This window comes from Malurus melanocephalus, unplaced genomic scaffold (assembly GCF_030028575.1).
Source record: "Malurus melanocephalus ecotype Western Australia unplaced genomic scaffold, MMel_1.1 scaffold_717, whole genome shotgun sequence".
Classification (NCBI taxonomy): Eukaryota; Metazoa; Chordata; class Aves; order Passeriformes; family Maluridae; genus Malurus; species Malurus melanocephalus.
The window spans coordinates 3049-26426 of record NW_026623949.1 but is presented as its reverse complement, the minus strand read 5'-3'; the positions used below and the strand labels follow the sequence as shown (position 1 = coordinate 26426).

The 23378-nt window shown below is 38.9% G+C and overlaps 1 protein-coding gene across 5 annotated transcripts in view; it reads right to left on the bottom strand.

Annotated features, from left to right (window-relative positions):
• The window catches only part of RNF111 (ring finger protein 111), a 35736-nt gene extending 13869 nt beyond the window's left edge, over positions 1-21867 (bottom strand). For 2 of the 5 annotated variants that reach the window (XM_057384530.1, XM_057384533.1), the window contains exons 1-8: positions 20100-21866; positions 18859-19751; positions 9907-10033; positions 8096-8259; positions 5183-5380; positions 4013-4332; positions 3002-3257; positions 1407-1758 (exon numbers count right to left, since the gene is read on the bottom strand). In XM_057384530.1, coding sequence (XP_057240513.1) covers positions 1407-1758; positions 3002-3257; positions 4013-4332; positions 5183-5380; positions 8096-8259; positions 9907-10033; positions 18859-19732 — 2291 coding nt within the window. In that variant the 5' untranslated portion in view covers positions 19733-19751; positions 20100-21866. Of the gene's footprint in view, positions 1-1406; positions 1759-3001; positions 3258-4012; positions 4333-5182; positions 5381-8095; positions 8260-9906; positions 10034-18858; positions 19752-20099 lie in introns of all 5 variants that reach the window. The other 3 variants (XM_057384531.1, XM_057384534.1, XM_057384535.1) reach the window with 2 other exon arrangements.
• Between the last annotated feature and the right edge of the window lie 1511 nt (positions 21868-23378).

Here is a 23378-nt window from a genome sequence, read left to right as displayed (position 1 = left end):
CAAGCTAGACTATTAGGTTAATCCCTTAGGTTATTTGTAGAAATGAAGGATGAAATAACATGTTAAGAACATTTTAAGATTCCAGGACACTGAACTGAAGGGAACTGCAAGCCAGCTGGCAGCCTCATGTCCGTACTCAGTACCACAGCAAATATAGACCCATTTCTGGCTGTCAGAGTATAATGTAATTTATAGGAGGCTGGGCAAAGACACCTACACGACTGATTTTGCACGTAATTTGAATGAGGATTAGAGGAAAGAAGACCAAACAGAACAATTCCATAGGATTACAAACTTAAGAGGAGAAATGTCACTGAGCAAACTTGCACTGTCTGACCGGAGCTCAGTGATGCAGAGAGAATGTCAAGGAAGAACCTACTATCAACATTTGCCTACAATTTCCATACACATGGAAAGGAAATTCACTAAGCTAACAAATGCCAATATTCACAGTTCCAAGATCCAAACTAATGGAAATTTTCCAGATCTGATATGCGCTATTATTTTTCCTTAAAGTGSTACCTTGCTGTCTCACGGCCATTGGTTTCGCTGTCATGCGACATTTGTGAGCAATTACTGCCTATAGACATTTTTATAAATCACCTGGAAGCTGCTTCAAAAGTTGCAATTAAAGCAGAATTCTCTAAGCATTAGCTTCTAAATGAGTTTTAAGTTAGTTATGAGTCAAATTTTCATAACAAAGTTAGGAGCAACACTTTGAAAGCTCATTCTTGAAATTCTCTTAGATATTTAAACACACTACCTCCAGAATTAAAATAAGTTCAGCTACTCTGTTGAACATTAAGCTGCTACTAACCTACTGTTAATACCACTATCATGAATCTGCAGCAGCCTGTCTTAGTATCACCAAAGCTACACTTTAACATCGATCACATTCTCAATGTCCTCTTCTACAAAGGCACAGTAAAGACATGTAAGTATCTAATCTGAATTAAATCTCATAAATGGTCTCTTATGATAAATTGTTTATTTTATTTTAAAGCCTCAGTTAGATAAAAAGAATCTTAACAGCATCAACAAGGCAAAACATTTTGTCAAGAATACATTTGACCAGGGCTTATGATGTTGTCTTTAGGCTGTTCAGTTTGAAAAGGAATTCCTTATTATCCAGAAGATGAGTACTGGGCAAGAGAAACAAGCTCCCCTTATCTTCCAAGCCCTACTCATGCCTTACCTGGAGACACTACTGAGAGATGTAACGGAGCAGGCTCAGTGCTAATGCTCACATGACTATGACGATTTGTAAAGACACTTCTTACCATGGTTTAACACTAACAGTTCCTAACCATGCAATTAACAGTTTGAGATTCACATGCAACATTTTACAAACCTGAGGGAAATGAATTATATGTTTAGATATTGTTCTGAGTACATTTGTGACATACGTTGGGTGTTGCATCATTCTTCTTCTCTGGACCTCCATCCTCTGGATTACTTCATGAGGATGCAGCCTCTGTGCTGGAGGTGCTGCTGCAGGGATGTGATGGGATATAGGCTGGTGTGTTGCCGGAAGATGCTGTGGTATTGGAGCAGCTGCATTGGCTAAGGGATGAGTTGGTGGTGGAGGTGGAACAGGATGAGAAGATGCATGAGAAGAGATTGAAGGATGAAAGGGATGCACTGGATGAGGGATAACATAATCCACTTGAGGTGGAGGCTGTGGCTGTGGAGGAGGATTTCCATGAGAGTGAGGACATGCAGAGACTTGATGGTGAAGAGGTCTGGTCAAGGAAGCATCTGCAATGAAAACATCARATGCTTTTAATTTGATCAGCAGACGGTTTTGACTTAAATTTACTTCAAGGAGCATCCACAGGCGCTTCAGTATTACTGCACCAGTTTAAACAGTGGCAACATGGAAATATATGTTTATACARTTTTTAGATAAAGTGATTCTAGCAATATACCCTACAAGAAACCTACATTTTCTGCAGCCAGAAGTATTCTACTTACCAATATTGGCCAAAAAAAAGAAGAAAAAAAAATCTGTACGATACACACTGAAAAAGATACATAGAATGGTCTGGCTTGGAAGGGACCTTAAAGATCACCTAGTTCCAACCCCCTGCCATGGGCAGGGACACCTTCAACTAGACAAGGCTGCTCCAAGCCATGTCCAGCCTGGCCTTCAACATTTTCCAAGGATGAGGAAAACACAGATTCTCTGGGCAAGTTGTGCCAGAGCCTCCCCACYGTCACAGTAAGGAATTTCTTCCTTAAACCCAATCTAAACCGACTCTCTTCCAGTTTAAAGCCTTCTCCCTCGTCCYATCAACATATGCCCTTATCAAAAGTCCCTCTTCAGCTCTCTTAGAGCCCCTTTAGGCAGTGGAAGATGCTGTAAGGTCCTTCCAGAGCCTTCTCTTTGCCAGGCTGAACAAYTCCAACTCTCTCAGCCTGTCCTTGTAGCAAAGGTACCCCAGCCCTCTGACCACCTTCATGGCCCTCCCTCCAGACTCACTCCAACAGGCCTGTCCTTGTGATGAAGAGCCCAAACCTGGGGCAGTATTCCAGGTGGGGTCTCATAAGAGAGGAACAGAAGGGGAGAATCACCTTCCAATTTTACTTTACATTCGTTGTTTAATTTTTAAAAGTTCAATCTCCCTGCCAGGTTCACTATTCAATGGAGACAATAAAATCCAGAAAAAGAAATCACAATCAAACAAATGATTCTGCTAAAGCAGAACTCACTGGAAGGCATGAGACAAGGGATCAAAGAAAATTTTTTTTTAAAAGCCACTGCTAGAATACAAAGGAGATTAAAGATATTTTAATAGTAAATACAGTTTTGAAGTCTCAGTTTTATTACGGTCACTCAGAAGAAAGTATTTGAAGTTTACCTCAATCCTGGTCRACTTCCCTACCTAAGATTAACCATTGAAGTTATTTTTCAGTACATGTTTTGCTAGGCCAGTTGTAAGATCAATGCAAGCAGGCAGGAGYTCCCTGCTGCCAGGGGAGCTGTGTCAGCAGTACTTACAAGGAGAGTGCATGTAATGGCGGCAGGAGGAGAGCGATGCCTGGGGCGGYGGCTGCGGCTGTGGCTGTGCCACAATGCCCGATCCATACCCGTCCATCGCCATCGACTGGCTGGGGCCAGCACCCGCCTGGTGCCCGTAGAGCGCCGTGCGCGACGAGGAGCTGGGACAGCACGGGTCAAAAGCAGATGTTCCGTGGAAAGCACCGCTTCCATGACTTCTGATACCACTGCTGCTTAGGTCTACTGGCAATGCCTGCTGCAGAAACAAATCATCTTTTTTCAAGCAACTCTTCAGACACTGAAAGCAAAAGTCACACTCAAACATCACATTTTTTAAAAATAAATACTATCACAAGCAACTGGGATCCTAATTTTGAAGTCTTGACTCTGGAACATTTTTTAAATATGGTTAACATTCCGAAATTCTTGAATTCCCCAAAACCCCCAAAGCCACTCCAAACCAAACTAAAAATCCCAACAAAAACCCTTACAACAGATAAACAACACTAATAGTTCTGCATAATGCAAGTAAAATTAGCACAGCACTGTTCTTATGACTGTATTTAAAGCTGTAATTTAACTACTGAAAACGTCTTGAAAAACAACTCTTTTAGAGGAGCAACTCTTCTGTACTTTTTATATACAGAACATTAGATTTGATATTTTTCTTCCCTCAAAGCAGTTCGATGATTTGCACTGCAAAACTGCTATGATGGGCACAATACTTCAAGGTAATTAGGTTTGTTTGCTATGCAGTCACTACTCATCTCACAGCCATCAAGAGGTCAGCTGTGAATGATTACTTGCTGGATTACGACCTCCTATAAAATTTCAGGGTTTTGTGTTCATACATATTATAGCTCATCTTTTCCTTTTAGTTCCCTTCTATAATGCCAGATGCAGAGCAARAGCTTTAATTCATAATTCTCATCCTATTCTGTTCTCTCTTATCTGGACCAATTACATCCCAAGTCACAAGGTGTGATTGTGAGTCACAAGGATTAAACATGCCTGCTCATGGTAACTGGTGCCAGAACTGCTGCTTGCTCCACACGGGGCAGGCACTGGGGGAGGCCTTTCCACAGGGCAGCTGGAGTCACTGAACGAAGGAGATAGTGGGACAGCTGGGTGAGGGTTGTGGTGGTGATGGTGGTGATGCTGGAAGTGGTGGCCATGCTGCTGAAAGCAGCTTGTGTGTGGGTGCCCCAATGCATGATGAGTCTGTGAAGGTCCTCCACAAGGAGAATGCTGGGGACAGCATGATGGTAGCCTTGGCATGGCCGGAGGGCCAGTTTCCAGTGTCGAATTAGATGCAGCTCTTCCTATTTCATCTTGAAGACAAAGAAAGTTAATATTGAAGTGAAAGAAATTAGTAAAGCTGGTCACTGTAAAGCAGTGTTTTAAATAGAAAATACCACCTCACGATTAAGTATCTACCCAGTTGAAAACCAGATCTAGACTATAACAAAACAAACGACATACAAAAAGYAGGATTGAGCTATACCTGCCAAATGAAGCAAAACCAAATGGTTCAGGTGGAAGTACATGTGGCAACCACTGGAGGATGTGAACTGACATTTGCCTTATTGAACAAATTTAAGGCATGTCACCAGCAGGGAAAGGACCACACACCACCCTGTGGTTAGTGTGCAGAGACCTCAAATTCCTGTGTAACTGTGAGCCACTCAGGTTTATTGTCCCTCACCTCACTTGCAGATAGGGCAGCTTTGTGTCAGTGATGTCATGAGTGCTCCCTGTATATATAGCTCTATACAGGTCTGTATTAACATGCTCCAAGGGGGTGATCTACAGCAGGAGATGTACTMAAGGAATCCAGATATATCCTTCACATCCTTACAACACACATTAAAAAAATACCTCCGTAACACTGCAATGGGAGACTTAATTCCCAGTGAACTACATTCCACCTCCTCAAAAAGCAAAGATGTGGTTGATTACGTATAACCAAATCATTCCAACAGGCAAAAGGCAAAAAGCTCTAGCAAATTTCCTGTACCTTTGTGCAGAAATCAGTGGTCTTTTTCAGATCCCTGCCCTCTCAGCTTACTGCTGTTACGTTCAGTACTAGAAGTTCACATGGCATTTAATTCAGAGAATGCTGATTAACTACCTCCTTTGTACTCAGAGGCAACACAACTGCTCAAAGCACGTATTCTGTACCTCCAGCTGAAGAAGCAGCAGTGCTGCCACTGGGGAGACTGGGAGCAGTCTCTGTTGCTGCAGAGGGCTGGCTGCTGGACACGTTTGGAGCTGCATCAGAGGCCTGCTCTGAGGTAGATGTACTGGAGCTGGTAGTGGAAGCAGAACTCACGACCTGCGGCTCCACTCGAGCTGATGTGGTTGGCACAACTGTCGGCTCTAGGGAAATAAAAAAGCTTTCAAGTTCTTTAAGCTTTTAAAGCTGCTGAGGTTTTTTTATTGTTGTTGCTGCTTTCAAACTATTTTACAAGACATTCTCAATTCTGGCCTTGCCAAAAGCTAAGAGAGTCAGAACACAAAAACCTGCCAGGCTTGTGTGCGGGAAGAGAATTATCTTATTTTCTCTCTYTGTTACATCTACTCAAATTGTAATTAATTACCATAAAATCAATTCTCAACCAAACCTGACATTTGAGTTTTATTTACTGGATTTAAAAAACCCTGCTATAAAGCAGATAAAATTACTTTGGTACTTTATTATGAAAATGTTTGCTGATACTCTCCATGAATCCACAAGCAAACTATTCTATCACTAAGTAATACCCTTACAACTTTTTGCTGCCTACAAAGAACAGAAAAACTTCTAGATCACTCACCAAGAACAGCATAACATCTAAACCAGCAGTACTACTTAAACTTCAATCATTCCAGATGCACAGTACTAAAAGCTTCAGCATGATAAACTGGTTTCTAGACTCAGCACATTAAAAGCAGATTATCAGTATTTGAGACTTCTCTTAAAGGTGCATACATGTTCACATTACCTAGTTGAAAGCTAGCAGTGAGCAATATATCCTGGGAAATACAAAACACTTGATAAGTCTTGTCCTTTAGTCAATAATTGTAAACAAATTAAAATGTACAACTACACTTGGTGGCATAACTTAAATTTAGTTTTGAAAAAGACTTWGTAAGTTTGAATTTCTCTAAAGTAATGACAAGTCAATGACATGACTAAGAATATGAGATACCATGAAAGGGAGGATTATCAAAAACAGCTCAGTTTTTTTTAGTAAAAATGTCTGCATTGATATCAGGGGAAAAAAGAGCATCGAAAAACTTCAAATACTTCCCTTAAACAAAAACTCAAAATAAAATGAGCAGTTTTCAAGATTTCTCTCCATATCTAGCAGGAGTACCAGAAACTCAGCGAGCAAAGGAATAAATATACCTTCTCTCTTGCAAGCCTTCCAACTCATTGCATTAAAAAACATGACTTGACATCTACATTTAAATTCCTCTCCTTTTTAATGTGGCATTCCAATATACTAATTTTATTTATTTTAAGGACAGCATTTTTGGAAAAACATACTATTGCTTAAAATTCAGAAAACAACTGCAACTTTATATCCGCTCATTGTATAGCCTACAATGAGAAGTGACCAGGCAGTGCTCAGGTCTGAGCAGTCCTGCAGTGGCCACCCTGAGTTTCCTCAGGTTCAGGTACCCCACCAGCCTGAGACTCKTTCACCACCGACCCTACGGACACTTCTGATTCTCCCCTGCCCAAAACAGCGAAAAACAGAGGGCTTGGTCCGTTCAAACTACTGGCTAAGAGAAACTGAACTCCTTAACACACTGCACAGCCATATATCCAGAAAGATGGAGATAGGATCCTTATGCTCAGSGAAGCAGCCAGCCAAATTTTAAGACAAGTCTCTTTGATGAAATCAGTAAATTTGCAATTAACTGCACAGCTGCCTTGTAAAAGTGTTAGTTCAGAAGTCTGATCCTTTTACACTAATTCGTGTGTGAAATTTGATGCCTAAAACCAGAAATAATATCCCTGAAATCCTGGAAGATTCACCTTAGAAAGGCATTTCCTTTAGGAGGTGGGAGAAGTAGCCAGTCTTAAACGCATACATTACGGAAGTGTATTTTTAAAATAATTTGGTTTCAGAATTTAGGACTAAATTCTATAATATGAATTTTAAGAGGAAACCAATAGAAACCTACACCCCATCCCTTCAACAACAGAGCTCTTGGGATATTTCACAGTAAATCCATAAAGAAAATCTGTACATCAACTCATCCTCTTCCTTAAAATCCATTAACCAAACCAAAACTATTCTCAACTTTTCAACCACGTTTTCAACTTTTCAACCCACCCCAAAGAGCGCTCTAGAACACTCACCAACTTGAAGAATAAGACATTGCAAGATACTAAACTTTAAATGYACTCAGGGACAGAACCACAATAGGACAAAACTTCTGTTCACATTAAAAATAACATGCACCCAAGAAATCCCCAGAACCACCACCAACTACAAAAAATAAATGGACAAAAATGTACATGAGCTTCAGTTTTTCCTTCTCTCAGCTTTCTGGTAGTACCTGGAAGTTGCTCTTATGATTTTCAGCAGGAAYAGACTTATTAAGTGTCAGCAGGTTTTAATGCTGGGACCCAATGAAAGGTTACAGCTTCAGAAACCTAACACACTTTACTAGTTTACGGTTAGGCTTTTTTCTTTTTTTAAAAGTTATTTTTACTTCAAGGCCTAATAGAACAGTAACTATTCCAAATCATAGGCAATGACAGACTTCCCTTTTATAGTCCTGTATTGAAGTAAGTATATATTTTTCAAGAAGTAGTTCCAACCTGTTCTGTAATTTCTGCCTGGTGAGTCAGCCCTCAGACACACACCCAAGGCAGTTTTGGAAGAAAATCTSTATCTTTAGATCTGAAAGACCTACTGAAAACAGCTAAACTTTTAATTTTGAAAAGAAGGGCACAAAAGCATTTTCYGACAGGCTTGGAAATTAAGACATCCTCATAGAAGGCTACTTTATAACTGAGGTAATGAACTCCACTGCCCTTCCACTGCCCATCCTGTGCCTGGAAAAGGAAAAGATTTCTCTGACAATGCAACTCACCATCTTCATCCACAGTGAGGTCCACAACTTCAGCTGCATTCTGCCGCAGGGGCTGGATGACTGTGGAGATCCTGCTGCGGGACCGCTGCTCCAGGGGCCGGGCAGTGTGTGTGCCGGAGCTCTGGCCCCAGTGTGATCTCGTGTGTCCCAGGGCAGAACGAGACCTTAACAAASGGCAACACCTCAGCTACTGGCCCACATTTTGCCTTTAGGATTTTTTTCTCCTCATGTTTGAGGAGCTGTTTGAAGTTGTGTATTTTTATTACTAGAAAAGCATCTTGTTACACTGAGATACCCTCCATGACTCCATTTTCACTAAATGCACTTACAAACACCATTGCAGCCTTTACCAGGGAATGTAACAGCAAATGCCCAATACCTACAGTTTAAAGATTTTTAAACCATGTCCCATGTATACACAGCTATCTTAAAAAAAAATTTACTATGAAACCCTACAACCATGGCCAGGCAGCAATTATAGCTGAAGTCGTTTTAGCTTCATAAATTTTGTAAATGAAGAGTCCCCAAATCCTATACTATTCCTAAGCAGTTTGAAGCAGCAGGTGTATAGATGATGACAGAACTATAAAGACAATTAAGTACTTTTGCATGTTAACTTGTGACAGAGTATTTTCAGAGGTTAATTTCAATACTTCAAATTTCAAAAATGTCTTGAAAGTGCAAAATCTCTGGAGTTTTCTCTCTAATATTATTTTGCTCCTCCTCTCTGGAGAACAAATACAGCTTTGTCTGATACTTAAACTAAAATCAAATGTGGCTGAGGAGAGGAAATCCTAAGTCTGTAACCATACCTAAGGAAGGAATACTCAGCAATTCCATTCAATTTAGCCATACAAACCCAAACACTCAAGACAATGATTTTTGGACTGTGCATCCTCTTTGAAGGATATAATCTTTAATTAAGAGAATAATATTTTTACATTATCGTATTTACCATTTCACTCTCAAAAAACTTTTGACTCTCCAGTACTTACATAAATCAAGTGGCTCCTATTTTCCAATTTGGAAAAACAATGTACTCAGAAATTCGGAAGAGGAAAATGTGAACAAGAGAATGATTTCACTAAAACCAAACAAAACCCATTGCACAAATCACCATGGAGCTACTGCTGTTTTGGCTATAGCATTGCAGAGGGTGAGGGAAGAAAAAATTTTTTCAAGTCTTAAGGTTAYTACAGAAAACACATCTTATTGATGTAAGGAATATACAAAGCTGTCTATTTTTAAAAATCATCTTGTCTGGCTTTCRATAGGCTTGAATTTAAAGTTTTCTTCAAGGAACTCCACTTTAACAGAATCTATCAAATCTGAAAATATGGAACAGAACTTCCAGAGAGTCATGGAAGAACAGGAATGCATATACAGCAGCAGCAGCAGCTTCAAAAAAGTAGGCTGCTTTCCTGAGAAATGCTCAGTTAATCCCCAGACAGTCAACTCAGCCTACACATGCTCTCTCTAGGATGTCACTAGGCAGCTTTGCTTCCTCCACATTCTGCACATCAAYTGCACTAATGCAGCCACCTTAACAAGCTCCAGATTAAATGAATTCACAAGCTTTAGCAAAGTTGTGCGTTGGGGGTCTTATTCCTTACTTTGTTTGGGGGTTAAGGACTGGGATTTTTTGTTTTTGTTCGGCTTTGTTTTACTCATTTTTGTTTGGCTTTTTAATMAAAAATGCATACTAGGCATCCTGGGTAGAATTTCAGTGACATTACCCTTATGGGCTTTCAATTGTGACAAACCTGGAGGCAAGCARAACTGTATTAAATACAAAGAGATGCAAATCGCACCTGTAGTTTTCACCAACTGTGACAATCTCCACTTCACTATCTGTTGAGGTAACATTTATTTCTTCGTTAGCAGTGACTTGGGGAGTGGAGGATGCTTCAATCACCACAACATCTTCATCAATACTTCCTGATGAGGAAAATGGAAGAAGAAAGTTTGTATACTTCATTTATCTCAGGATGTCATTGTGATAGACTATTTTTCATAGATTTAAAATACATGTAGGCAAGAATTCCATGGTGTATGTCAAAACTTTAGGTGCAACTCTCAAATACATGACCTAATTATTAAAGGGAGCAAGTCTGCTGTAAATACTGAAGCAAAAAGAAGGAAGGAGACAGAGGATTTGAGTGTGGGGTAGGTATGTAAGCTTGCATTACAAGATTGAAAACAATTAGAGTGAATTTAATTACCTGTAATACCAACAAAATTGAGCCATTTAATATAAAACCAGAACAAACTTCCAAGCTAGCAAAGCACTAGTCATTTGTTATCACMAACAGGTTTTTTAAAAATGCTTTTATAGGTATCAGTCCCAATGCTAAACACTGACAACAAAAGAAAAATTATGCACCAACTAGTTCATACCTACAACAAAATTAATCCCTTGGTGGTTATAAACATCTTTGTATCGAGACTTTTTGTAGCATTCACAATCTGTACCAGACAGAGGAAGACAAAATAAAACWAACAATGATAAAAAACAATTAAAACCCCACAAAAGAGACAAGTCTTCATAGGAAACAACTTCCACTCCAGGAAGAATGGTTAAAGTTTCAGCCTAACAAGCAGACACATGAAACACTTCTCTAGAGCTGCAATACCAGCAGTGGCAAGWCTGAGCTATCTGCAGTACTTAAATTGAGCTATGGATTATTCACTGATCACAAAAGGACTTTTTAAAAAAATGAGCCAGATAGCTTAGAAAATGCAAACTACCATTTTGGTTCTTGCAAATTGGTCAAGGAAGTGCTTGAAGAATTTGGTCTCTTTCAAGTCAATAGTTCCACCCTGTATTGGACTGACTGTTCTCACTGCTTTACCCAATTACAGGGTGCAAGAGATTATCCATTTTTATCAGTTTCTATGCTTTGAAAAAAACCCAAACTGCATTACGTATTTTCCAATGGCCTTTGTTTCCCACCATACTTAAACCAAAAGGATTGCTAACTAAAGATGTAAGGAGTGATGCTTTCAAAKACTGGTACTAACAAAACTCTAACAATTGGAACAATTTTGTTCCAATTTGTGTGGAACAAAATTAATTCTCAGAACTTGCACGAAAATCTTAGGAAAAACTGAAAACACTGCTATGTCTGAAAAATAAAATCGTATTCCAAAATTGAAAATACTGAAAGGCAAATTACTCCGAGTGAAAAGAAGCAGCTAAGGCTATCAGCACATTCAAAAGAATGTAAACATTGTGCCTAGGGTGGACAAACAAGCAACAGCTTTCTCACACAAAACTATCTCAGCTGCTCTCAGACAAAACCACTGTTTTGTCTGAAAGGCCACTGAGAAAAACCCTCAACTCCTCCTCCTGTCYTCCAAACCTGCACTTCTCTCTGAAATACAGTAAGTTTGAGAGCACTCCTTAAGAGTCCACATGKCCTTAGGCTCAGTATTTACTGAAATTTATGACAGGTACAAAAGTAGAAAGGCTTAAATATGATTTTGTTACTTCAACAGAATTCTCTGCCATGTGGATCTACAGTGAAATTCACCCAGTGTGCATYTCTACTGAAATTCTGACACAAGCTTAGTTCATAAAAACTGAAGGGAATTCTTAACTGAGTATCTCCACAATTCAGATACCTTTCTCAATGTCTGAAAGCTCATTTTACTCAATCCYTTTTTTTAAGCACATCTTTAGTTGAGATGTGATTTTACCAACTACACAAATCAAACTGTAGAAAACATCAGGACCAACACTGCATGAACAGGTCCTATGACTTCCAAAATAACAAAAGAAAATCTTTAGGAAACAGTCAGAGTTGCTCCAAGGAGGATATAGCATAGACATGGTTCAGAGCTATGCAATTTCCTACTGCTCATGCTTCTAAAAACACCTTCCTAAGTCAAAACCACAAATTAATGAAGCTTTCATCCTGTGAAGTACTTTCATATATAAAAATCAATACTGTCTTCAAAATTAAGCAGGAAAAAAAACCTCCTCTGAACTATGTAAATATTTGTCCAATTGTTTTATATAGACCCCTATGATAAGGCATAATTCACTTTCTTTTCTTAGCACACACCAGCCACTGACCAGTCATCATCTGTCTGTAAAGAATTTCAAGCAAAACGTAAAGAATTAACACCTTAATCTATCATCTAAATGACTGAAGCTGTAAGAGGSTAGCTCARTTTGTATAATGAGAGTGTTAACCTTCAAGGACTGCAGGATTAGTATAGWCATCTCCCTCCAAGGAGAAAAGTCACTGGACTGTTGACAGCAAAATACTTGGGCAGATGTAAGAGATGTATTTTGTACTACTTTCAGAATAATACCTATGGCTAGAAAACAAACAGAAAATCGTCTTCCTACAGGCATACATTATTTCACTCTGTCATCTTCTGAATCACAAAACACAGCAAGCAAATTATACTCTAGTTATTGGTGAGCAAATTAGCCTTTGGGCAGCCACTGAAAGACCCAGTCTGCATTTTAAATGAGCTATTTWAAAATGAAACTTCTCATGAAAATGACAGCAAGGATTCTTTTAGTTTCAACAGAATTTGGGGTGTTTTTTTCTCTACTCACATCCACAAATAATATTTTATAGGGCATGCAGGACACCAATTTTCAGTTGGCATTTCCCAACATTTCAGACCTTTCAAYAGCCATTAGTAATTAAGTTTTGTATGTGACTATTAGTCAGAAATAATCAGTAACTTCTTTACATTAAGTTTTTCTCTCTCTTTTAAAAACCTGTTTTATGTGTAAACCTGATGCTCAGCTGGCCTAGGGGAAGGAATAMACTGCACATGCTTGAATCCAAATCTGAACATGTGTAAACTATAAACCTCCCTTAAAAACAAAAACACACTCTCTTCCAGGCCTTACCTCACAAAGACAGTAAAACTGTCATATTAAAATACTTTRTTAAACAGAATATAACTTTTATAATAAAAAATATAATATTGGACTCTGAAGTCCAATACTCAAATCAGTAAATGATATCTTTTCCCTAGAAAGTGTAAGATTACTTCACARTAGCAATTGCTATGTGCCACTGCCAGACCAACTTGCTGGGAAGCAAGCTTTAGAATCAAATACTTCAATAATATAGAAATTGTAAGCAAGAAACTAAGCTTTCACAGTATAGCACATCTAATATATATATAATGATACTAGTATTTAGCTCTAAAAGATCATGGCATAACCAATCACCACCACCAGTACCCCACCAAGGACATAAAGAACACTGGTGAGTGTTTGGCTGACTGTTGTCATTCCCAGAGGGTATTTTCACATCTGTTTCACACCTAACATGGAGTTTAACGAGTTCAGATATTACATGTAAGATAATAAAAACATTTTACAATACACAATTTCAAATGAGACAGTTTCTGACCAAGTCTTCAGTGCAACCAGAAGAGATTTTTAAATCAGCAGTGAAGTTCCAGTGACAGAGATAACTTATTTTGAGTTCCAAGCTTTCATTGGATCAGACCAGGAGACCACTCAGGTTCATGTTCTGACAGCTGCAACAGGTAAAACTATGCAGTCAGAGCAGAAAATTCAGGCTACAAATTTTAACAAAAAGTCCTCACACCATCCAGCATCCACAACAATGTCACAGATGTCACAGCACACCTTCTTGTCCAGTCACTGCTCATGAAGAGCTGTCAATAAGTGTGTTGAATCCTTTTTTGAACTTGAGACTATGTGCCTCTACACTCACTTATGGTCATGATTTGAAGATAATGACTTGGATGCTAATTCAGCTTGAAATGGATAAAACAATACTCTGCTAGTATTAATGAGTACTGTCTTCTTTAGCTCTTGAGCTCGATATGGCTGGTGCCCCAGCTCTGACCCTGCTAACACTGTTAGCAAGCCCCACTGTATGAGGAGCCATCCTCTGTGACCGAGCTGGTCACGTATCTGTCTGCTTTGGCCTTGTTCTCAGGCTCTGAAGGTCCTGGGAACCCTGCAGACAGACCAAATACGTTTGTCCTTTGCCTCCCYACACGTCTCAAGATTGCTGGGCACCAGGACGATCACTCCCTTCCCCTGGCAGCCTTGAAGGTCCCAGGCAGGCGGCCAAGCAGGTGTTGTTGATGTCCCTGCCAGAGCGCAGGGCAGCCTGAGAGCACCCAGAGCACTGTCCAGAAAATCCAGCACTTACAAGCCCTAAGTGGGAACCTGGACCAGAAATTCGACCCCTCACTGGTGGCACGGGACACCTCCATCATCATCTGCTTCCTCTGTGGACTGAGTGAGTGACTCATGCTCTTTTATATGGTTTTTAGTCTATGATTGTTTTCTTGATAAAGCAAACCACATATGAAGATTTGACCTGATCTGCAGAGGGTGCAGGTGATTGAAAATTTTAGCCTAAGTGGTAGTATAAATTTTGTATTATGCCACTTATGGATTGTATTTCATTGACTTTGCTTGCTTTCTTTACATAGAAATCCTCTGACATTCTACTCATAAAATTATAATATCCTGCTGAGAAAAGACAGACTTAATTGTAACTATCATTTAGTGCTGTCAACACWCTGGCAAGAACCTGCCTGGTCCCTTAGCGTTGGATGATGACAGTTTTTCAGTACCTGAGACTTTCTCAGAGTATACTTTCCAATAGCTGTGCATGATGGGAAAAGTTTTCCAAMGCACAAATTGCTTAGGAGACTGCACCCTGGTGGAAAACACAGTCAACAACCAGAATTTGGGGATTTTGTCCAGCTACGAGCCAYGATAATTTAAACCTGTATCAACTGTTTACCATGCACTAAAATCATTCCTATGGGCAATGCCACAACAAGCCAATTCTACAAAAAGCAGCTTTTCCAAACAGAAAGCTGCAGTGGGGAAGTTCTGAAGTGAATTCCACGCTRACTTTTATTAGGGTAGCTATTTAAAGCACCAATTCACAGCAGATGGATATAGCAACACTGATTAATGTCCACTGTTCACAAAGCCAGGTGCTTCTTTACTCACCACTTCTCAGTTCCTCTCCAGTAAGCAGCATGGTAAACAGGATACTTACACCCTTCCTTATCCAATGCTATTGAGGTAAAAGCTTGGAATTATGAGCTGCATCAGGTACTGYTAGAAGAGGACTGCATGCTGTAGTTTGTAAGACAGATTAAGTAACTGAAAAATAATCAACTCTAACAAGAGGCAGCTCATTTCCACTTAATACATGTTTATCTTAAACCTGTTAAGATAATCTGAGCATGAAGTGGTATATGCTTAACGTTTTCACCACCCTCTGGCTTGTAGTCTATATTCAACATTTTTTGGGAGACCGAAAACAAATGCTAGAGAATGAAGAGGTATGYAGTGAATAAATGCTGTCTTATCATTCTAAGCAGTTTTGAACAAAATTTGGAGCAGCTTCTCATCAGCATTACGTTCTAAGAAAAGAAAAACCTGTCAAGATTTAGTTGTTCAAAAATATAAAATAATATGTCAGATCCTGAAGGAATCTTAAGTGTTACTAGGTGAACAATGTGAAYGATTTATGACAATGCAAAACTCTATCCAGCTTCTTCTTCTAACATTTTCCCATTTTCCAGAGTTCTGCTTTATTACCAAATCAGAGTATGTAAGGSTAAAAACTTGCTCCAATTGTAGCTTTTGCTAGATTTCCCTCCACAGACTGCCTCCAAAGGGCAAGCCCCAACCCTCTAGATCCRAGATGAAAATCAAATACCTGTAGAAACAGAAAATTTGCATTACAACATAAGAGATCCAATAACAGTAAAGTAGAATTTTGCCACCTTTCATAAGCAAAGTCAAAGGAGGATTATTTCTACAGGTGTGTGTACAGGGTTAGAGAAAAGCTTCCACAATACTTGAACAAAACACAGAATCAAAATTCATGTTTCACAGCAAAAATGCTGCTGCTTGCTGTCATTTTAACGGCAAGGCCAGTCTTGCAATTGAAACCAGCTGATCAACACTGCAATGAGAACACACACCTCTGAAAGCAGCTGCACCTTCAGCTGTAATGATGATTCAACTACAGGCAGCTGTTTTTATTTGGCCTTACGCCCCCAACTCCTGTGTCCCCAGAATGAGCTTCAGCTGCCCATCCCAGATGTAATGGGAACAATGCCTTCTATGGCAAACAGTTGGTAAAACACTATCATCCAGTCCCAGGTGTCAGRACCTACTTCACACTCTGAAAGCACAAAGTTTCACCAGAAAAATAACCAAAGCTCTAAAAGAAATGGAGGAAAAAAATCCATATGATGCTATTTGGATTTTTTGGTAAAGGTTTCGTTAAACAAACAACCCCCCTCCACATCTTCATTTATATGAGTTTTCTAAAATTAGCCAAGTAAATTTTATTCATTRTAAGAACGAACTTACTAAACACTTCATTGATTAAAAAGGTCTGTTACTTTAATTTCTTGCAACAATCAGAAAGAAACGTTTTCCAGAACAGTCTACACTAATTGAATTTACTAGTTCTTTAAATGCACTGTATCTTTAGATAAACATCAACATTTCAAAGCAAAGAAATATTTTCTGACACGACCTTACTTCAAACTGCTACTCAGTAGACGAGACTAATCACATCACTTTGATGCCTGCTTATTAAAAAAATCAGCTATTACCACATCTTTAACTGTATTTTCTTTTCCAATTATTATTATTATTCTCCTCCTTTCTTAAGTTTRTCCTCTAGTACTTTTACATATATGCCCCAAGCCTCAGATTCTTAGCTGCAACTATTTATCCTTCAGTACACTGTAATTCCAGGAGACATGTGCCAATGTAGAGCAAAGAAATTTTTCCTAACATTAACAAGCTCRTGCAGCATTACTATCAATAAATGCCTTTCCTCATACAGAAACCCCCTCATGCTTGCTCACTACACAGRGAAGTTGCATAGCTGTTTTTCCAGCTGGCCCCATTTCTGTCCTAATTAACTCAATAACCAGAAATGTCTTATATAACAGCACAAAGCTACAGAAAATGTTAATCACATTTTTCTCTTGCTAAAAATAGGACACTTTCACACAGGATGTCTGCTCAACTTCCCATTATATCTGCAATGTAAACACAATGCTCAAAAAACTTTCCATCAATACATATTTCCACTGGAAAAACCCCCACAGTATTCGCACACACTAAGCCACAATTGCAGCTCCCTGCAAGCACTGGTCCTGAAATACAGCCATGACAGGACACAACCTTTAAAGCAGACCTTCTTTCAGTCACAACTCATGTCAGTATTTTAATCTAAAATTAACTGGTGCAGAACTGATCAATTTTTTCATTCATGACATTAAAATAAACSATTTCATTATGTTTTTTAAGTAGTATAAAAATCAAACCATTGGCCTTTTCCACATCTACGTGGAAGGAGAGTTTTTAATGATCCTACATCATTTTACAGTTACATAAAACTCCATCRTCTCTGAAAATTTTAAGAAACCAGTAGCTTGGAAACGAAGGTGTTAACACAGTAGTTTCTCAAATTGGTTTTTAATATAAATGATGCATATCCCCACACATTTATTATTTACAAATCATATTCTTCAATATGCTTTAACACACATGTCAAATGTAACTTTTTTAGAGGTAATTAATTTCTATTCCTACAAATATGTATCAAGATAATTAAGGCTGTGCAATAATTCCTCTGTTTCAGAATTCTATATGCCCAACTCTAACATTGTATAAGTAATACTTCTACATTACAGATTTTACTTCTTGTATTTAAACATCGCACAAATTACTTCCTGCTACAATGCATAACAAGCAATAAGCTAGACTTTAGTACTCTGGTTCTCTTCAAGCATAAATCCTGTCCTAACATGAACGTTCACACTTATTTTAAGTCATCCTTTTATTTTTAGTCACATTTTCTTGGAGGAATGATCAGCATAGTCTGAGGTATGGTTTCACTTATTAAAACATATTTGTCTCTAGATAAAACACTTGGTTGCACAGATTAACACCATACTGTGTTCTATTTTTCCATGCTCTCTAAAAAGCTGAATTAATAAACAAAATGCACAACTACTTTTACTAAGCAAATTTAACATGAAAGTAAGTTAAAAAAAAAAAATCCATCAATTAACAAAAAAATCACAACAAACATACAAGCCTGGAAAAAAGCCCCAAACAAAACAAACAAAACAAAAAAGTCTTCCTCCAAACACTCAAGTATTCAGAGACTGTGACAAGACATGTTAGAGAAATAATTGTGTAAACCAACTGCATTGCATTGGGTTTATCTAGGTAAAACATTTGGTATATATTCAATACTTTCCTCTTACTATCTCAGTACTAATGCTACCTTCAACTGATTCCTATTCCAGGCTCTTATAATAATGGACATTTTTTCTTCATATTTCTCTAAACTGCCAAGTGCAGTTAAATATTAGCAGATATTCCTACAATGTGAAAATAGAATTATTACAACAATCAGTTCAAAGCTAAAATTAATACAATTCAACAGCTAAAAAGCCAAAAATGGATCAACTCAGCAGCATGTGACTAATCAGACAGAGCAACCTTCCACTATGTTCCTTAGAAACTATTAACTTTTACATTCAAGATTTTAGATTTGCTGTAATTCTACTGTGAGCTCTGAATGTACTTTTCCCATCAAGAATTTATGTTGTAATGTTCACAATACTTGCAGGAGATATATCTGGAGTATTAACTTCAATGAAAACTGCTCCAAAGAACTATAAAAAAGCCTGTTAAACACTATGAAAGGTAACTGATACAAAATACCTCAAGAATTCAGTTTTACCTGAAGGAACAGCTGTGCTGTTCTGATGATTTTCACCAGGTGAYACAAACAAGTCTTCCTCCCCTTCAGTAGATGAACTGGAAGAAGATTCAGTGCTGAGATCATTCTCACTGGAGCTGCTAGAACTGGGGAGCAAGGCATAYTTTCTTCGAGCTAACACTTCCCGCTTTTTCCTTTGCATTAAAATTCGTTCTTTTTGGTTCTGTGTCCGCTGTGATGAACCTGTTTTTACAACTCTCTTCCTATATGGGAGTCTTCTTATAGAATTGTTGTGAAAACATGGCCTTTTCATCAATAACCCAGGTACAGAGTCTGCCTCAGTCCGAGGCCACTTTTGTGACCTTGCACTGTGAGTTCTACTTTGAGTATTCAACACTGCCTGAGGGTGTCTCACAGGAGCACCTTTTTCTTCATCAGATGTTACTGTGTCAGAGTCTCCAAAATGCAAGCTAGATGAAGGCGAAGAGATACAGTCACTAAAAGAAGAATCGTCTTCACTCTGTGTTTCTAGATGCTGTCTCAATCCCAAGATTCCTTTATTTTCTTTATCAGGACAGTTTTGAGTGTATGAAGGACCAGCCTGCTGGCTCTTGCGTTTTTTTCGCACCACARTACCCTTTTCTTGGTCTGTATGGTTGCCATTCATGTCCTTTTGCTTTTGAGAGTCTCCACACAAGTGAGAGAACTCATTCCCTACTTTACTGGCAATCATCTCAACTTCTGCAGTGAAGCTTTTGGCTGCCCCAATAGGCTCAGGGTTCAAGAGGATCCCCTTCAGACTTTCCTGTCTCTTTGGTGCATCAGAAGGAACTTCACTCTTCATATCCGCTTTTAGAGTATACACTATATTACATTCAGGAGTCCATTTAGACATGGAAAGATTTAAGAAARGCCTAGAAAATAAAACAGATAAGGATCAGGAAAAGAAGCATTAGATTTTTCAAAATCAAAGCTGAAATAAGAGAAAACCCATTTACTGCTAGGACTAATGCCCCAGTGGGAATATCAAAACAACAGTAACCAAAATAYAGCAGTCTCAAAATATTAATACTGCTTGACAAAGTAACTTTTCATTAAAAYAAAACTCTTGTAATTTGCATTGAAGGGAAGATCTTATGGTCAGTGAAAACCTTATCACTTTAAYAGTGCAAATACTGGTGTATGTCACCTGCAAAATACATGATGTCTGCTTTACTGATCCTTAAGCACAGCAGTTACAGGCTGCTGTGTACAGAAGTTACCTGAGTTTTGGCTAAACAGCTCCCATAGCCATCAACTAAAATGAATGTTGATATGAGGCCTGTATCTTCTCCTGCAGCAGAACAGATGGACAATAAATACTTCAACACAATATATGGTGGGATATAGTATCAATAGAGCTGTAAAAGTCAGTTACTTAGAATTCATGGATCTTTTCTGATATGAAAAGGAATGAAACATCAGAGATTTTGAACTGTTATTATTTTGGGGCAAAGTAATAAAAATCCACTTATTACCTTGAGTCTCTTTTAAAAACAACACTACACATTACCAGCACGGTRTACAAAGTTATTTTCAGTCCATGTACATTTGACTCTTATCCTATGACAGAAGCTGAGCATCATATCAYATACTCCCTGAGCAGCTGGTACCTGGCAGGTTCCCCTCCATGCCAAAATATAAAGCTGCCAATGTACAACATTAGCCTCAAAGAAATACTTTTGTACTGGAAGGCTTTTGAGACGCAGACAGCAGTAACCTTAGTAATAGATCCATGTTCAATTTGCTTCATCTGGCATCTCTGCCTTTGGTTTAAATTCCCAAAAGGGAGTCATGAAACMATTTGGTTCCCACTGTGATAACCACTGAAACACTTCAGTGTAACTAATACCAGGGGTTTTATGCCTCAACTGAACAAGGCTATAGCAGATACTTGACAGCTTGCAGCAAGTTGTACTGAACTACCAAAAGGCTGCTTAAGAAAACATATGCAGCAATACCTTAAGTGGAAGTAAGGCTCCCCAAGCAGTACAGCTGGAATACGCAGAAGTCACAAAAAACATCTGAGCTACCCAGAAACAGCAACAATAGCCACCCAGAAGCACCCTGACAGGCATGAGAGGTTGATCTGCATGAACCTTACAAAGTCCAACAAGGCTAAGTGCAATGTCCTGCACCTGGGCTAGGGCAACCCCAAGCACAAATACAGGCTGGGCAGAGAAAGGAGTATGAGCAAGTCTGGGRAGGACTTAAAAAGGTGTTAATGGGKAAGACGATGGACATGACCTGGCACTGCGTGTTTGCAACCCAGAAATTCAATCACAGCCTGGACTGGCTCAAAAGAAGCATAGCCAGCAAGTCAAGGGAGGCAATTGTCCCTCTATTCCACCTGGACTAATGCATCCAACCCTGGGGATTCCAGCATAAAAAGGATGTGGAGCTCCTGGAGCAAGACCGCAGGAGGGCAATGAAGATGCTCTGAGGGGTGGAGCATCTGTCCTATGAAGATGGATTGAGAGAGCTGGGGCTGTTCAGATGGAGAAGAAAAGGCTCCAAGGAGACCTYTGAGCACCTTCCAGCATGTGAAGGGGCTCCAAGAGAGCTGGGGACGGATTTTTGACATGGGCATGTAGTGAGAAGACAAGAAGAATGGCTTTAAACCAAAACAGGGCAGGTTTAGATTAGATATGAGGCAGAAATTCTTCCATGTGAGAGTGGCGAGACACTGGAACAGGTTGCCAAGAGAAATGTGGATGTCCTATCCCTGGAAGTGTTCAAGGAAAAGTTGGATGAGGCATTCAGAAACATCATCTAGTGGAAGGTGCCCTTGTCCATGGCAGGCAAGTTGGCAGTAGATGACTTTTAAGGTTCCTTCCAACMCACACCATTCYGTGAGGATTCTATGATCTGTGGCAGGTTAAGCAGCCCTGACTACTCAGGTCCATAATCCTCTGCCTCAATCTCCAAATGCTTCAAAATGCTAATGTATTCTTACATGCAGTGCTAGTATTTAATGCTCACATTTGTTTTGTCAGAAAAAAAAAAAAATCAATACAAGATTGACACTACAGTACATATTTAAACAAGATTTTTTCAGACTGTTTCACAAATGGATGCTTTCAGGAGCAGCTGTGAGCTAGCTGCTCCTGACAGGCCCTAAAGCATTACTTATTTCAGTTTGCAATGGATATAAATTGACACATCATCCCTGGCAGTGTCCTCTTCACAGCCATAAGTAACTAACAACTACTACACTTCATGAGATGTAATCTGGAATAAAAACTTGACAAAAGGCATATATTTTGCAGTACCAACATCTAAAGAAGCCATAAGTTCAGAATTTTTCTGGAGATCAAAAACCTTTTGAATCCTAGAACCCCAGGTGAAAAGCCCCATATGCATGTTCTCAATGGAAAWCCTGCAAACATTTATAACCATTACTGTTAAACACAAGGCTTACATCTCATGATAAGAATGTGTTGTTGTTCTCTGTTGGAATTTCAGCAGAAATGCATGTCTCATATCAAAGTCAAAAGCTAACTTCATGCAAGTTGGAATAAACCTTCTCTTGCCAGTATAGACAACAGGTTCCTACTTCATCAAAGCACAACTTTTTTTTTTTTTAATAGCAGTAAGTTTTAGCAGAGTGCACTGTATAGGGCTACCCTTTTCTTTAGGGCTGAAAAAAAGAAATTGCAAAATTGGAAAACAACTTAGAATAAACATTAAGAGCGTAAAAAGTCTACACAGCAAACATAGATTACTAAAGCTGTGGAGTTCTACTGTCTATCCTTCACTGCTTGTGAGAGCTCCAGCCCTTACACAGTCCTCACTGTGCTCATCCATACCGTCACAAATGCACCATCTTTCTTTGAAATAATTAAGATCAAAACTTCCATATTATTGAGTTTCTGGTAAGGACAGGAATACAGCATTCAAACCTTTTACAAGCACACAGAGAACAAGCAGTACATAGCCCTTTTTCTCATCCTCCCAAGGTCACCTTTTAGCTGTCACTCATGCACCACTGTTTTACAGAAATATAACAGTCTCATCAGTCTTCACCCCACTCCAAAAGCAAGCCAGACTCTCCTATGATAACCCTGTATTCCATCACAAGTTTATTTAGAAAATMCACAAAATATTACAATTTTGGGGGAAAAATATTATTGTATTCAGAAAGCTTATTGTCTTTGAACACAGTCGTAACTTGCCAGCATGTATTACATGTCCAGCCTATACACAACTGCTTCCTTTCCTTTTAACATGGTGACTTCAGAATCAAAGAGAATTGATCCCTTAATTTTTCTTAAGAAACAAAAATCTKATCATTTTTCCATTATGTGAGCACAATGAGGGCCTAATTTACTAGGATTCTGTTACTCATTGGAGTGCTACCCCCTCATTTTACTGTTAAACTAAAGTGGAAGAACCTCCATCAGTAYGAAAATTCTGAACTCTGAGTATGATTACCTTTGCATGAGCTCTGTTTACTTTAGTGCAGAGGCCACTGTGCTGAAATACAGATTTAAGTTACAGCA